Source organism: Salmo salar, chromosome 04 (genome assembly GCF_965601325.2).
Source record: "Salmo salar chromosome 04, fSalSal1, whole genome shotgun sequence".
Classification (NCBI taxonomy): Eukaryota; Metazoa; Chordata; class Actinopteri; order Salmoniformes; family Salmonidae; genus Salmo; species Salmo salar.
The window spans coordinates 36,908,757-36,926,606 of record NC_138294.1 but is presented as its reverse complement, the minus strand read 5'-3'; the positions used below and the strand labels follow the sequence as shown (position 1 = coordinate 36,926,606).

General features: G+C 40.8%; 1 protein-coding gene across 1 annotated transcript in view; it reads left to right on the top strand.

Annotated features, from left to right (window-relative positions):
- Positions 1 to 17,850, top strand: part of cblb (Cbl proto-oncogene B, E3 ubiquitin protein ligase) — a 221,533-nt gene that overhangs the window by 138,694 nt on the left and 64,989 nt on the right. Inside the window, exons 9-10 of the mRNA XM_082974368.1 lie at positions 3,084 to 3,215; positions 9,106 to 9,309. Coding sequence (XP_082830494.1) covers positions 3,084 to 3,215; positions 9,106 to 9,309 — 336 coding nt within the window. The remainder of the gene's footprint in view (positions 1 to 3,083; positions 3,216 to 9,105; positions 9,310 to 17,850) is intronic.

Genomic DNA, 17,850 nt, shown 5'->3' with positions numbered 1-17,850 from the left:
AACTAACTGCAGGTCTTTGTTAAGTGTTGCAGTCATTTCAGTCGTTGTAGTAGCTGACGTGTATAGTGTTGAGTCATCCGCATACATAGACACACTGGCCTTACTGAAAGCCAGTCAAATGTCGTTAGTAAAGATTGAAAAAAAGCAAGTGGCCTGAACAGCTACCCTGGGGAATTTCTGATTCTTCCTGGATTATGTTGGTGACTCTTCCATTAAAGAACACCCTCTGTGTTCTGTTACACAGGTAATTCTTTGTCCACATTATAGCAGGGGATGTAAAGCCATAAGACATCAAAAGCTGCACTGAAGTCTAACAAGACAGCCCCCACAATCAGGGGCTCCCGTGTGGCTCAGTTAGTAGAGCATGGTGTTTGCAACGTCAGGGTTATGGGTTCGATTCTCACGGGGGACCACTACGGGGAAAAAATGTATGAAATGTATGCATTCACTACTGTAAGTCACTCTGGATAAGAGTGTTTGCTAAATTACTTAAATGTAACATTTACATTTTATCAGTTTCTCTCAGCCAATCATCAGTCATTTGTGTAAGTGCTGTGCTTGTTGAGTATCATTCCCTATATGAGTGCTGAAAGTCTGTTGTCAATTTGTTTACTGTAAAATAGCATTGTATCTGGTCAAACACAAAGTTTACTAAGGGTTGGTAACAGGATGATTGGTCTGCTATTTGAGCCAGTAAAGGGGGTTTTACTAAATGACAAAACAGGGGAAGAAAGTAAGGAATTTGACTGTCGGTCCTGCATTATTAAAGACCAGAATTTGTGAAAAAAATGTGATAAAGTAAACCAGTTTCATTTAAGCACCAACAATTGACAGTTGTACCATACGGATTGCAAAATAGTTGGGAAGAGATTTTTGATGTACCGTTTCCATGGCACATGGTTTATGAACTAATAGACAAAACGAATCTGCCGGTTTCAAAACTTTGAGTTTTTCAATTTAAATTATTATACAAAATTCTCGCAACCAATAGGATGTTATATATATTGAGGATACAACCGTCTCAGCTCTGCAGATTTGGCTGCGAAGAGACAGAATCATTAGATAATTTGTGTTGGTACTGTCTATATGTAGCTTGTTTTTGGTCACATGTTCAGGAATGGCTGAAGAATTTCAACATTTACCTGGAGTTAACTCTACAAATAGCACTGCTGGGTGATCTGAAAAGTCATAGTCAATCGACCAATAATATAATAATACTCTTAGCAAAAGTTTTTTACTTTCATTTACAATCTGTAGAAATTATGAGAATAGAAAGGTTCAGAACGTTTGTGAAACATCACAGCACACTTCTTTGTCTACACCCATTCAGCATCGTTAACACCCTCTTAAGCTTTAGCCCCACCCACTAACAACAGCAGTCAAGCACTCAAGCTAACTTGCTAGCTACTTCCAGACACAAATGAGAGAACAGCTCACTGAACATTACTCTCCCTACAGAGCTGGTTAGGCTGTTGGTGACTGCAACTGTTCTGTAAGATTTTCAGTTCGTAAATTCAGAGCGCTTCGCTCTCCGAGTGTTCAGAGCACACACTGGACGCTCTGGCCGAACATTCTGACCTCACAACGGCAGTCAAGCACTCAAGCTAACTGGCTAACATTGGCTAGCTTGCTAGCTACTTCCAGACACAAATGAGAGAACACCCCACTCTGACCATTTTTCTCGCCCTTGCAGAGCTGGTTAGGCTGTTTTCATGTTAACTGTGCTGCTGGAAACAATTTAGTTACCTTTTTTTGCCAATGTTTACTGACACTGGCCATATTCAACGGGCGTTGAGCGTTTGTAAATTCATCAGTTATTCTGCGCTCTGGCACTCAGACAGCTTGCTAGCTAGGTAAACAATGTACCTAACTAGGTAAACAAAGTGTAAGTTCACACACATCACATAAAGTGTTAGCTAACGAGCCAGACAGCTAACGTTAGCTAGTCAAACAACAATGAACAGTACTAACCAACCATGTTCAGTGTTAGCTAGCTAACATTAGGCTCTAACTACAACAGCAAACAGCTCTGAGAAACAAATAATAACATCAGCTAGGGAGCCAGCCAGCTAACGTTAGCTTGAAATGAAACCACTTCCTGTCAAAATTAGAAAACGTGTAATATCTGAAAATGTAACATTAGCTAGCTAACGCTAGACTTTCTTACCTGTATACATCATCGTGCATGGATGTGTCACCCTGTCAGGAATGCCAAATCACGGTTGCCCTTAGTTTGAAGATGAAATCTGGAGACAGGTGTTTCCTCCATCTCTTTAGCTATCATACTATTATTCCACTGATTTCAAAACTTGATCCCCCAGAAAGTGGAGAGCAACACTTATGCAGCTCCACTACACAATACGTTTTTTTTTTTAAAAGCCGCGTTCGACAGGATTACCAACAGACTGACAAGATTCTATGGCAGACCAATCCAAACTCCTCTCTCGGCATGTCCAGCCCAGTCATTATCTCAGCCAATCATGGCTAGTGGGAAGGTTGCTAATGTTTTCTGTGGCTTAACCAACAAGGCTTGTAATTTAACAATTTTATTCGTATTTACAGATGGCATACGAGTTTGTTATTAAGGCACATGAACGTTCACATGTTCAAGAAGGCATTTCTGCCAAAAAAATGCATTTTCATTTAAAAAATGTTTTACGTTCAAGCGGCTCTCCTGTTAAGTCGTGACATGCGACATACACCTAGTTTCCTGAATCGGTGTGTCCAAACTTTTGACTGGTACTGTATGTAAATGTGATATTTCCATTGTTTTTCTTATTATAATTTGGCAAAATATTAAAAAACAAACTATTTTTGCTTTGTCATTATGGGGTATTGTGTGTGTAGATTAATGAGGGGGAAGAACAATTTAATCAATTTTAGTATACGGCTGTAACGTAACAAAATGTAGAAAAAGTGTAGCAGTCTAAATACTTTCCGAATGCAATCTCACTTGATTTAAATTCACTTCCTTCAATTCAAATTCAATTCAAATTCTGCTTCATGTGGGGTGTGTCCAATTCTTATTTTAATTCATGAGTTGTGTGTGCTGCCTCATAACTGACCCCTCTTTGGTCCTAAAGGAGCAGTACGAGCTCTACTGCGAGATGGGCTCCACCTTCCAGCTGTGCAAGATCTGCGCCGAGAACGACAAGGATGTAAAGATCGAGCCCTGCGGACACCTCATGTGCACCTCCTGCTTGACTGCCTGGCAGGTAATCAAATCAAATGTTGACGGTGCATTGCAGAGTGTTTTTTGTCATTGTGAGTAGGGTTTGAATCTCAGGTTTGCATGACAGGGATGGATCATGTTACACTAGCACAATCTATCTTGGCATTGCATGCGTGCCAATTGCTAGTGCACAGAAAACCAAACAGCCTTTCCCGTGTTTGTTCGATTGAGCCACAATTTATTTGAGCATCTGTGGTGCAAACAAGGCATTTCTATGTTTCCACTGTTAATGCTTTTCCAACAGTGTTCTTTATGCCTACTTAGTTGTCATGACTTTCCCTTCTAAATGTTATAAAGCGTGTATGATTAAATATGAAACTATTGTTGAGAAGATAATGTGATTTTAGCCTTCTAAATAAGATAATGGTTTTTCATATAGACTTTGCCAAGTAAGTAACCACGCCCACGTGAGCACAGACATTGTGGCAACGTAATGGAACCGCCCTCCAAGGCGAGTGCTTAAAAGGACTAGCTGAAGAATTAACATATTAGACAAAAACATGCCGGGTTGCTGCCGGTGTGAACAGTGGTCATAGCTGTAACCTGAATAATCAACCATTTAGACCAGTACATGGCCGGGTTGCTACTGGCGTGTAAAATGGTTAGACCCTACCAAACCAGAAAATAGTAAGACCCTCAAACTCTCGAGTTAAGAAGATAAAGACTACATCGGAAAATGTTGTCTGCAGCTGTTTAAGTACTTTAGTCTAGTAAACTCGACTGAGGACCACCGCGTGTGTACCTTTGAAGGATCCATTCTAAGGAAGACGAGAAAAGAAGAACATTTCCCGATCAAACGACCATTGGTATGTCAAATCAAATCAAATGTATTTATATAGCCCTTCTTAGATCAGCTGATATCTCAAAGTGCTGTACAGAAACCCAGCCTAAAACCCCAAACAGCAAGCAATGCAGGTGTAGAAGCACAGTATGTCTGATGTATCCATTCTAACAGACGCTTCCAGAACAAAAAAACCCTACTACAACTACTAAGGGCATGGTGACCTTTGGTGGACATCCAGAGACTTGCACAACTAGAGACTTCTGTCAAACTATTCGTCACAGACTGGTGGGGCGATTTCAACAGAGCGAGACGACGAAGACATACGGGCGTAAATATGTACATTGCTCTTCTAAATCCGAATGAGCGGTTGTTAGGGTGCTAAATATCCACACTTACGATGAGCGCATTATTCAACTGTCTGTACGATAGTTGAATTCCTTTGTCTCTCCTTCTCCCGCTCTTTCTTTTCCCACCCCTTTTCATTGTGTACCAAGTTGTCATATTGGGTTTGCCCACTAGGGATTTTTCATTACATTGTTAGTAATCAATGTATAATCTATTCTGTTTGTGTGTTTATGGATTTCTGTGTGATTCTTTCATTAGTTAGTAAATAAATAATCAAGCCAATTTGTGTAAGCTGATTCATCATGGAGACTTGGGTTTGTGCAGATTTATAGGATATTACGACATTCAGAATGAGACTGAAATAGGAGCAAATGATTAATGGATGACGGATAGTATATCGAGATATTCAGATATTTTTTTAGTTAATTCCGGAAACGGTAACTCGTTAAATAAACTTTTCCCGTGGTGCCCTAGATTACTACTTAATTAATTGTTATATGATTAATTCAATTGAACATGGTATGTAATTATTGGATGAATAGCCGTCTTCGCATTAATGGTAGCAACGTCACGGCATAGTGTTAAATGCTTTTGAATACAGTAGGTGGTAGTGATTAACATGGGTAACCGGAATCCCGGGACTGTCCCGGTAACACTCTTTACATTTCCCGAAAAAATAAAATGACAAGATCCGAGAAATTACAAAAACAATTATCCAATGTCAGCACTAATGCAGGCCCTACACAACATGCGCAACATCAGATTAGCAACAAATAAAAGAGCACATTATGCAAACAGCTTTTTGCATGGAAACCTTTTACATCACACAAAGTCGCCATAAATTCAAAGCGCATGCATAGTTGACAATGCCGGACTGCACACGCGACCCAAATGTAATTATTAAATCCTACAGGGAACCCCTACAGTAGGCCTATAGCCTATAAAAGAACATGTGCCTCTTTGAGCTGTCATTGTGAATCTTCAGGCAGTCACAAATTTGATAGGCCTATGCACAATTCACTGTCACATGAAGTCTGTTAACCTGTTGGGGATAGGGGGCAGTATTTGCACGGCCGGATAAAAAACGTACCCGATTTAATCTGGTTACTACTCCTGCCCAGTAACTAGAATATGCATATAATTATTGGCTTTGGATAGAAAACACCCTAAAGTTTCTAAAACTGTTTGAATGGTGTCTGTGAGTATAACAGAACTCATATGGCAGGCAAAAACCTGAGAAGATTCCTTACAGGAAGTGGCCTGTCTGACAAGTTCTTGGCCTTCTTGGTCATCTCTAACCAAAACAGGGGATCTCTGGCATAACGTGACATTTTCTAACGCTCCCATAGGCTCTCAGAAGGCGCCAGAACGATGAATGGTGGCTTTGCAGGCCATGTCTGAAAAACATTAGCGCATTTGGATAGTGGTCGATCACAGGGATCAGAACGGGAAGGGGTGGCCCCAAGAGGTTATTAATAACCCTTTCACATTGGAGGTGGTCCTGATATACAGTAATTACAGATACTGTACACATCACAAACAGACAGCTATATATCAATACTGTAATATAAACACATTCTTTCTTTCAGCGATGTGTGTTAATAACCCTTTCACATTGGAGATGGTCCTGATATACAGTAATTACAGATACTGTACACATCACAAACAGACAGCTATATATCAATACTGTAATATAAACATATGAACTTGGTAATGCAGGAGATACATAAGAAATGATCTTGGGCAGTTAGTTTTGTTCTGTTTCAGTACACAAGCCTTACCCATCTCCTCCCTGTATGTAGTGCCCTATAAAATCCGCTTAACAAAGAATGTGGACAGAATCACGGAATCCAGACATTAAAAACGGAATTCAACAATATTGAAAAATGTATTGAACTTTTAGTAGGAAATCAACTAAATGTATTGACTTATTAGAAAATTCATTAATTTGCCCAAGATTATCATAAGATAGGAACATAATACATCAGTGATTCATATTGTCCTTCAACTTTCTGAAGAGGCAAGGGAACAGGAATGTCCCCTCTGTGTGTGTGCGTTTGTCTCCTACTTTGTGTAGCTGTTAGCGATGTTGCTAATGTAATGAGAACCGTCTTCTGGTAGATGGAATGGCTTTCCTAAAAACCTTCTCAATTAAATGTTAACTACAAAGTAGGCTATATAGCAGAATGATATCATGATTATTTGAATAAATCCAGAGGTTATTTGTTAAGCAAACTCTCCAATCACATGAGCGCTACAGAAACATTGCTAACCAAACAATGGTCACTGGCTGGTGCACAATTGAAATAAAGGATAACTACACTCAAAAATCCACATTTCTTAGATTTTTCACTGACCTCAAAAGTGGTCTCCTGGAGTAGTTTAAGCATTGTTGTGGACTTAGAACATCTAATTTTGATTTTCTATTAAAAAAGGGTGATTTTGAGAGCGAAAATCTGAAAAAACTAAGGGAAACAGAAAAAATTAACCCAATTTTATAGGGCCCCATGTATGGTTGATGTCAAGTCGGTGATGGTTTTAGAATGGCTTAGCCTATCCCTTTCGATTTCTCTGTCTATGGCTCCAGCAGTGATTCCCATGCCTCCATCTGAAGTGGGCCCAAGGGCACGTATCTATGTGTGTGTGTGTGTGTGTCTTTGTCAGCGCAGTTGTAATGGGCGTCGTAAGGATTAGACCAAGGTGCAGCGGGAACGTGTATACTCATCTTCTTTATTAAATCAAAAGAAGGAAAAATAAACAAATCACGTATACAAAACAACGAACACCACTAAACAGTCCTGTCAGGTGCACAGACACAAAACAGGAGACAACTACCCACAAATCACATTACAAAAACACCCCTATACATAGGACCTTCAATCAGAGGCAACAAGGAACAGCTGCCTCCAATTGAAGGTCAATCCAATGAACTAAACATAGAAATAGATAGACTGAACATAGAAATACACTAACATAGAACATAGACCAAAAACCCCAGAACACATAAAACAAACACCTCTCTTACATAAGTACATAGCCCAACAAACCCCGAAATACTCTAAACAATCACCCCCTGCCACGTCCTGACCAAACTATAATAACAAATAACCCCTTTACTGGTCAGGACGTGACAGCAGTGATGTCAGGTGTGGGCTTTGTAAGTCATAGAGGGAACCTCCGTTCTCTCTATTGTATGACTAACTAAAAACCCCAGATATGTTCCAGTTGAGTCAGATACGGGAAGGATACCCTCGTCACATTAACCTACTCAACAAGGACTTCTGGTACTACTTATTATTTTTTAAAATTAAAACATCTGCCATTACTCAAATATTCTTGATCACATCCTGGTATTTTAACTTAAGAAAGTTTCTTAAGGCAGAAGGGGTGGGCCCTGTAGGATTTCAATGGCCATTCTGTTTTTGGAAAGGACGTGTTTGCGGGGCTTCTCTGCTGTTGTGATCAGATGTGGGTGCTTTTGGCCAAGAGCGGTGATGCATATGTTTTTACACATTTACTGTAATGTACAGTATGTACATACATGGCTCTGCGACTCTGAATCTTCTGATTTGATTGATCAGATTAATATCTAACCTAGGACCAAAACTTAAATGTCATATGACTGGGATCATCTGCATTTACTATACCTAGGGTTGCAAAATTCCGGGAACTTTCAATAAATTCCCTGGTTTTCCAGAAATCATGATTGGAGGATTGCGGTTTTCCTGCTTATTCCCACCTGATTACGGAACCCTCCAGTGGTGTAAAAATTACCCAATTGTTATACTTGAGTGAAAGTAAAGATACCTTAATAGAAAATGACTAAAGTAAAAGTGAAAGTCACCCAGTAAAATGTAGTGAAGGTAAAGTTGTCAAAAATATAAATAGTACAGTAAAGTACAGATTCCCCCCCAAAATACTTAAGTAGTCCTTTAAAGTATTTTTACTTAAGTACTTTACACCACTGGAATCCTCCAACCAGAATTTTGGGAAAACCAGGGAATCTATACTACCAGTGCGTTGCATTGTCAGCCGATGCTGAATGTGTCTGCAAGGCTGCCTGCATGAAATGTGTCCGTGGGTGGACAGGTCCACGGGAGGCCAGTTTTTGAGGACAGGGGATTTTTCTGCAGTGTCTGTGAGCCTGAGCAGCCTCCCACTCTAATTAGGATTGGTTTCCAAAAATGCTTTGATGCCTTTCGCAAGTCCCCAACCAGATAGATGGCTGCCACAATCAGGCTTTTGTTCTTGTAAATATCACCTCCCTTTGATTCACTAAAGTTGAAGCAGAGGGAAACCTCATCATGAAAGATGGGAGCCTTTTATTTATTTATTTTTAGTGCTGATTGTTTTCCTCTGCCATGTGTAATCTGTATTCGGGGCACTGAGGCTTGTAGATTGTCAAAATGGCTTCCTTCTTAATGTGTGCATGTCTTCACTTTACTCTGCCAGTGCTCTTTTTAAGGGGGAAAAGGAAAGATGTCTTACCAAGGCCTACAGGTTCTTCTGAATGAAACCATGTGTCCCAGCTGTCTGCAATTGCCTCTCTTGCTTTAGATCCCACAGCGTCCGTGCATGTGTGTTGTATGCCTGAATGTGTATAGTTTCTGGGCATGTGCATGTGGGATTGCATTTATTTGAATGTTTGATTCATTTACTTACTTACTTATGTATGTAGGCCTATATACTACAGTGCATCTTTTAGCTGCAAATGTACTAAAGCTTGATGTGTGTTTCTCGACAGGAGTCGGACGGACAAGGGTGCCCTTTCTGCCGGTGTGAGATCAAAGGCACAGAGCCTATCATCGTGGACCCTTTTGACCCACGCAACACAGGGGCTAAGTGCTTCTTCCTGGATGACTTTAGCTCGCCTATGCTGGATCTGGACGACCTGGACGAGGATAGAGAGGACTATCTGGTCATGAACAGACTGGCCTCCATCAGGAAGGTACTTCACACCCTTCATTTACTACCACTTTTAGTCAATTATTATACTACGTAATTGTATGAATTCATTCATTTATTTATTTGAAAAATGTAAAATACATATAGAGTTGCCTCAGCCATGTGAGTACAACAAAATACACACGTAAAACATTATAGAGGGTTTAAAAATCATGGTAGCGCTTCATAATAATTCCACGTAATAATGCATTTATAATGGATTAGTAAATTGTTTCTTTATCTTTTATTAATCATTACTCACACATGCTAGTAACATAGTTATTCACACATTAACAACCTTTAAAGTATTTATGAATGATTCATAAGCTCATTAATAAGATGTTTTATATAGGTCCTTACATTATAAACCATTTACTAACTAATCATTAGTCAAGTCTTTTTGTGTGGCCTCATCTAAAGTGTGGGATATTTTTAGTTTATAAATACTTTAAATCAAATCAAATGTTATTGGTCACATACACATGTTTAGCAGATGTTATTGCGGGTGTAGCGAAATGCTTGTTTTCAATGACCAGTGTAATTTCATACAAAAATATGGATATGCCATTGGTAGACATTCAAACAGTAACTGATGCTCCTAAAGGTCTCAAAATGTCCCCTTGGACATATCAATGGTTAAACAATAAGCATGCAATACAGAGGATGTCTTTGCTTTTATTCCAAAACAGTCACATTGTTGTAATAGTGTGATTTGTAACTTCAGACACGCTTAATGCTGAGTAAAACAATGTTTTAGTCCAAAAATGCTAACGTGTTTATTGACCATGACTTTTCTACCAAAACCAAAGTGTGGATTGCAGTCATTCTTTAGATCAGTCTAATCTTGGTTAACCCAGAACTAAAATCTTGCGTAATTTGGTCAGCTGTATGATTAAGTTCTGGGTCCGTACGTGTTAGAAATTGGGAGTTCTAGTTTGCGAAGTCTCCACCCTCGCAAAGGGAAACTCGCAGCCCACCCTCTACCTTAATCACATATCAGTAGTAATGGAGGAATAAAAATCCACTACAGAAAAACTGTCCAGCCCAGCCTCTACCTTAATCACATATCAGTAGTAATGGAGGAATAAAAATCCACTAGAGAAAAACTGTCCAGCCCAGCCCAGCCTCTACCTTAATCAGAATATCAGTAGTAATGGAGGAATAAAAATCCACTAGAGAAAAACTGTCCAGCTCAGCCAGCTGTTGTGTGTAGGCTACATCTCCTTTCTACGTTTTATGATCAGTTCAATTAGTTATTTAACTAGGCAAGTCAGTCAAGAACAAATTCTTATTTACAATGACGGCCTACCCCAGCCAAACCCTCCCCTAAACCAGACGACGCTGGGCAAATTGTGCGCCGCCCATATGGAACTCCCAATCTCCGCCAGTTGTGATACAGCCCAGGATCGAACCTGGGTCTGTAGTGACGCCTCTAGCACTGCAATGCAGTGTCTTAGACCGCTGTGCCACTCAGGATCTCACACAGGTTGCTGGCTCGGACTCAGGTCTCAGGTAGAAGTCGTGAAGGACAGGGCCATAGTAAACGCCATTGTCGCAATCACTTCAGCTGGTTAGAGGGGGTGAGGCTCACACTGTTCTATGTCGATCCCTTCCATGCATCTAGATACCATCTGTTGTCACCTTCGCCATAACCTCGAGAGAGGACAGACCAGAACAACAGCCTAGTTTAGGGTATTTCTGATTCAGGATATCCAGATTAACTATTCACTGTCTGACAATATTACGTCTACCAATATTCTTAATACAAATGTCAAAGAGAATAACAATACACAGTTAAAACCATTTTTGAAAATTGGCTTATATTGCCATATCATCTTGGCGATCTCAACGCGGAGTTACAGGGTCAGGGAGTTAGAGGGCTAATCCTTAGGGAGACATCCCGACCATCCAGCAGACCCAATCTGGTGAGATTTGTACTGAAGCCAGACAAAAAATGAACAAACAAAACAACAACACAAAAACAAAACACAACAAAACAATAACAGCAATACAGTCGTTGCCAAACGTTTTGAGAATGACACAAATATTAATTTTCACAAAGCTTGCTGCTTGAGTGTCTTTAGATATTTTTGTTCGATGTTACTATGGATACTGAAGTATAATTACAAGCATTTCATAAGTGTCAAAGGCTTTTATTGACAGTTGATGCAAAGAGTCAATATTTGCAGTGTTGACCCTTCTTTTTCAAGACCTCTGCAATCCGCCCTGGCATGCTGTCAATTCACTTCTGGGCCACATCCTGACTGATGGCAGCCCATTCTTGCATAATTGATGCTTGGAGTTTGTCAGAATTTGTGGGTTTTTGTTTGTCCACCCGCCTCTTGAGGATTGATCACAAGTTCTCAATGGGATTAAGGTCTGGGGAGTTTCCTGGCCATGGACCCAAAATATCGATGTTTTGTTGGGAGAAGTTGCTCTCTGAGGATGTGTTGGTACCATTCTTTATTCATGGCTCTGTTCTTAGGCAAAATTGTGAGTGAGCCCACTCCCTTGGCTGAGAAGCAAACCCACACATGAATGATCTCAGGATGCTTTACTGTTGGCATGACACAGGACTGATGGTAGCGCTCACCTTGTCTTCTCCGGACAAGCTTTTTTTCCGGATGCCCCAAACAATCGGGAAGGGGATTCATCAGAGAAAATGACTTTACCCCAGTCCTCAGCAGTCCAATCCCTATACCTTTTGCAGAATATCAGTCTATCCCTGATGTTTTTCCTGGAGAGAAGTAGCTTCTTCCAAAAGTCTTCGCCTCACTGTGTGTGCAGATGCACTCACACCTGCCTGCTGCCATTCCTGAGCAAGCTCTGTACTGGTGGTGCCCCGATCCCGCAGCTGAATCAACTTTAGGAGACGGTCCTTCTTATCAAGAGAATCTACATGTGTGCAACCAAAACTCGGACAATAGATACTTCAGAAAATGTCATTTGTGTACTCTTTAAGGTCCATCCTTTCTAACCTATGAAAAACCCACTAAAACCAAATTAAAAGAGCCCACACAATATATCAAATGCAATATTCACACCACTTGTCGTTACCTCCTATGCATACATATGTATGTTCTGCGGTTCCTCTATAGTCTCTATAGTCTCTACAGGACCTATAGTCTCGCATATCTTTGGTCTCTCATTGTGTATAGTACTATTCTAGTATTTTCTACAATGTAGAATAATAGTGAAGGCATCAAAACTATGAAATAACACATATGGAATCATGTAGTAACCAAAAAGTTTTAAACAAATCAAAATATATTTTATATTTGAGATTCTTCAAAGTAGCCACCCTTTGCCTTGATGATAGCTTTGCACATTCTTGGCACTTTCTCAACGAGCTTCATGAGGTAGTCACCTGGAATGCATTTCAGGTGTGCCCTGTTAAAAGTTAATTTGTGGAATTTCTGTACCTTAATGCATTTGAGCCAATCAGTTGTGTTGTGACAAGGTAGGAGTGGTATACAGAAGATAGCCCTATTTTGTGCAAGACCAAGTCAATATTATGGCAAGAACAGCTCAAATAAGCAAAGAGAAACAACAGTCTATCACTTTCCACAGGAAAGGAAGACCAAGAGTTACCTCTGCTGCAGAGGATAAGTTCATTAGAGTTAACTGCACCTCAGATTGCAGCCCAAATAAATGCTTCACAGAGTTCAATTAACAGACACATCTCAACATCAACTGTTCAGAGGAGACTGCGTGAATCAGACCAAGTCCATATTATGGTCTAATTGCTGCAAAGAATCCACTTCTAAAGGACACCAATAATAAGAAGAGACTTGCTTGGGCCAAGAAACACAAGCAATTGGCATTAGACTGCTGGAAATCAGTTGTTTGGTCTGATGAGTCCAAATTTGAGATTTTTGGTTCCAAATGCGTGTCTTTGTGAGACGCAGAGTAGGGGAACGGATGATCTCCGCATGTGTGGTTCACACCGTGAAGCATGGAGTAGGAGGTGTGATGGTGTGGGGGTGTTTTGCTGGTGACACTGTCTAGGATTTATTTAGAATTCAAGGCACACTTAACCAGAATGGCTACCACAGCATTCTGCAGCGATACGCCATCCCATCTGGTAAGCGCTTAGTGGGACTGTCATTTGTTTTTCAACAGGACAACGACCCAACACACCTCCAGGCTGTGTAAGGACCATTTGACCAAGAAGGAAAGTGATGGAGTGCTGCATCAGATGACCTGGCCTCCACAATCACCTGACCTCAACCCAATTGAGATGGTTTGGGATGAGTTGGGCCGCAGTGAAGGAAAAGCATCCAGCAAGTGCTCAGCATATGTAGGAACTCCTTCAAGATTGTTGGAAAAGCATTCCTCGTGAAGCTGGTTCAGAAAATGCCTAGAGTGTGCAAAGCTGTCATCAAGGTAAAGGGTAGCTACTTTGAAGAATCTAAAATATATGATTTGTTTAACACTTTTTTGTTTACTACATGATTCCATATATGTTATGTGATCGTTTTGATGTCTTCACTATTATTCTACAATGTATAAAATAGTAAAAAGAAAGAAAAACCCAAACTTTTTATTGGTACTGTAGAATAGCACTTCATGCACACTATGGTATTCTCAGTGGTTCTTTGACCACATAGATCCTTCTCATAAATTCCTAAATAACACCTCGTGCTCAATAACACCTTGTGCTATTATCAGTGGCTGTAGGCCACATAGACCCTTCTCATAAATGCGTACAGACAGCTGTCAGCAGGGCTTTTCCTTGGTACCTATCCTGCCTTCGCTCTAGTCTTCTTTATAAGACTAGCTCTAGCCTTCTTAAGACTAGTGTTACTTTTTTATGTTTTGTTTTATTGGTTTTATTTTACATTTTTATACATTAATTTAAATTGACTTACAGAAATTCAGTCGCTGTGTCCCTCAATTTTTCATGGATGATGTCTCCTCCTGGGCAGCGCACAGTAAGGGTCTGGTCTGGGCGGGTCCTCGTTATCTTTTGGTCAGACGGGAATTTCCCTCACCCTTCATAAAACGCTCCACCGGTTTTCCTCCACAGACCCTCACAGGAAACTCAGCAGGCAGAATCAATCATCAGTTAGTGATGCCAAATTGTCGTGGAAATTACCATCAGGGACACCTGAAGTCAATATTAAATAAATCATTATTTATTATCAGCAAGCTGGAGAGGTTCCAACAAACTTAATGCCCTATAGTACACGTCGGTCGGGAGCTCTGCTGTAACAGTCCCGTTAGTTCTCTTATATACCGCGAAACAAAAAGTAATATAAGCACGATTGACATTATTCATCATTAACTTTGGTTTCTGCACGTGACTGACCAATACCTCATGATGCTTTTTCTCTCCAAGCTGAGACCTTGAAACTGAGATACCCCCTTTTGGTTCTCATACAGCAATGTTCTGGGTGTACTGCCAAATTGCTTATACTGATAGTGAGGGTCCCTCCCATGCACGATCAATCAGTCACTTGCATGAACCCAGTCAACTTGGTTATTAGAAAAACACAAACATAACATTTTCCCTTACACTATTTTGAGATCTTAAGGAGCATCAGGTACTGCTACGAATGGCTTGTCCTTCTTTTTGTGAGAAATGACACTGGTGACTATTCATAAAATATAAATAGCCCACACGTTAGATGAGGCCATTCAAAAATACTTGAATTATGATTAGTTAATGGTTTATAAGGATCTATATTAAACATCTTATGAATGGAGTAATGATTAATAAATGATAAATAAACAATTTACTAATCCATTATAAATGCTTTATTATGTGAAGTTATTATAAAGTGCTACCACAAACCTAAAGTCAGACAACTTTGTTGCGATCTGACATGTCTCTTGAGCTGCATTCCGTCGATCTGCCATTTGTGCGTGACTTACAGTATATTTGTTTCACAACTCCTTCAGGAGTTGAGACACGTTCTTCAGGAATGACATTTTACGGAGAGAATTTGGTCAGAGAATCCACACACACACACCTGGGGTCCCATTCCCCTGATTAGAGGGACAGAAAGAATTTAAAAATAATGATACAAATAAAAATAGTAACACCAGGAATAAAATACACAAGAATAAAATGAAATTGTATTTGTTACATGCATCGCAAGCAACATGTGTAGACTAAGCAACATGTAGGACTTCCCAACAATGCAGAGAGATACATTTGAAATAATAGAAAAATTATAACTTATAAATGCACAACGAAGACTTGCCTATATACACATTCATCACAATGACAACTTGCCTATGTACACACCCATCCCAACGACAACTTGCCTAAGTACACACCCATCCCAATGTCAACTTGCCTATGTACACACCCATCCCAATGGCAACTTGCCTATGTACACACCCATCCCAACGGCAACTTGCCTATGTACACACCCATCCCAACGGCAACTTGCCTATGTACACACCCATCCCAACGGCAACTTGCCTATGTACACACCCATCCCAATGTCAACTTGCCTATGTACACACCCATCCCAACGACAACGTGCCTATATACACACCCATCCCAACGACAACTTGCCTATGTACACACCCATCCCAACGACAACTTGCCTATGTACACACCCATCCCAACGACAACTTGCCTATATACACACCCATCCCAACGACAACTTGCCTATATACACACCCATCCCAACGTCAACTTGCCTATATACACACCCATCCCAACGGCAACTTGCCTATATACACACCCATCCCAACAACAACTTGCCTATATACACACCCATCCCAACGACAACTTGCCTATATACACACCCATCCCAAAAGAGTTGGGGCAAAAAGAGTAAATTGGCCCTCTCCGTGTGACCACGTTCCACAGCGTCTCATTCATTCAATTTTAACAGTAGAAGGCTCAAACCAATTTGTGAAGACTGGGGACATCTAGTGGAAGCAATAGGAAGTGCTCAATGAACCATAGCTCACGGTGTGATTAATAGGCAACGTGATGAAGTTGAGTTCGCAATTCAGAATTCCACTTCCTGTTTCCATCTGTCTCGGGGTTTTGACTGCCATATGAGTTCTGTTATACTCACAGACACCATTCAAACAGTTTTAGAAACTTTAGGGTGTTTTTTATCCACAAGTATTAATTATATGCATATCCTAGCTTCTGAGTTTGAATAGGAGGCCGTTTAAAATGGGCACGAATTTTTTTCAAAAATCGCTTTAGCGCCCCCTATCCTAGGGGAACGCCAAGAGGTTAACTAACTGTTCAGCGGTCTTATGGCTTGGGGGTAGAAACTGTTCAGGGTCCTGTTGGTTCCAGACTTGGTGCATCGGTGCTGCTTGCCCTGTGGTAGCAGAGAGAACAGTCTATGACCTGGGTGGCTGGTGTCTTTGACCATTTTTAGCACCTTTCTCTGACACTGATGAATGGAGCTGTACACTGGCAGTACCAGATCACTGTGCAGTGTGTGTGTGTGTCTATGTGTTGTGTCACTAAGCGTGTGTATTTTGTGCGTGTGTGGGGGTTTTGTGTGAGAGTGTCTGTGTAGTGTGTGAGTGTGTATATACAGTGCCTTTTCCCAATTCTTTTAGGTTACAGCCTAATTCTAAAATGTATTAAATCTCCAGAAATGTTCAAGTCCAGGCTCTGGCTGGGCCACTCAAGGACATTCAGAGACTTGTCCCGAAGCCACTCATGTCATGCCCTGATCTGTTTCACCTGTTCCTGTGATTGTCTCCACCTCCTTCAGGTGTCGCTTATTTTCCCTCAGTGTATTTATCCCTGTGTTTCCTGTCTCTCTGTGCCAGTTCGTCTTGTATGTTAGTCAAGTCAACCAGCGTGTTTTTCCCGTTCTTCTTTTGCTATTCTTTTTTTGATAGTCTTTCTGGTTTTGACCCCTGCCTGACTCTGGACTACTTTCCCGACTGCCCTGACCTTGATTCTGCCTGCCCTTCAGTACCTTTTGGACTCTGAACTGGTTTTGACCCTTTTGCCTGTCCACGACCATTCTTTTGCCTTACCCTATTGGATTAATAAATATTTTAGACTCCAACCATCTGCCTCCTTTGTCTGCATCTGGGTCTCGCCTTGTGTCATGATAACTCCTGCATTGTCTTGGCTGTGTGCTTCAGGTCGTTGTCCTTTTGGAAGGTGAACCTTCGCCCCAGTCTGAGGTCCTGAGCGCTCTGGAGCAGGTTTTCATCAAGGATTTCTCTGTACTTTGTTCCGTTCATCTTTGCCTCAATCCTGACTAGTCTCTCAGTCCCTGCTGCTGAAAAACATCCCCACAGCATGATGCTGCCACCATCATGCTGGTACCCTTCCCCAGATCTGTGCCTCGACACAATCCTGTCTTGGAGCTCTATGGACAATTCCTTCGAGCTCATGGCTTGGTTTTTATGCACTGTCAACTGTGGGACCTTATATATACAGGTGTGTGCCTTTCCAAAACATGTTCAATCAATTGAATTTACCACAAGTGGACTCCAATTAAGTTGTAGAAACCTCTCAAGGATGTTTAATGGAAACAGGAAGCACTTGAGCTCAATTTCGAGTCTCATAGCAAAGGGTCTGAATACTTATGTAAAT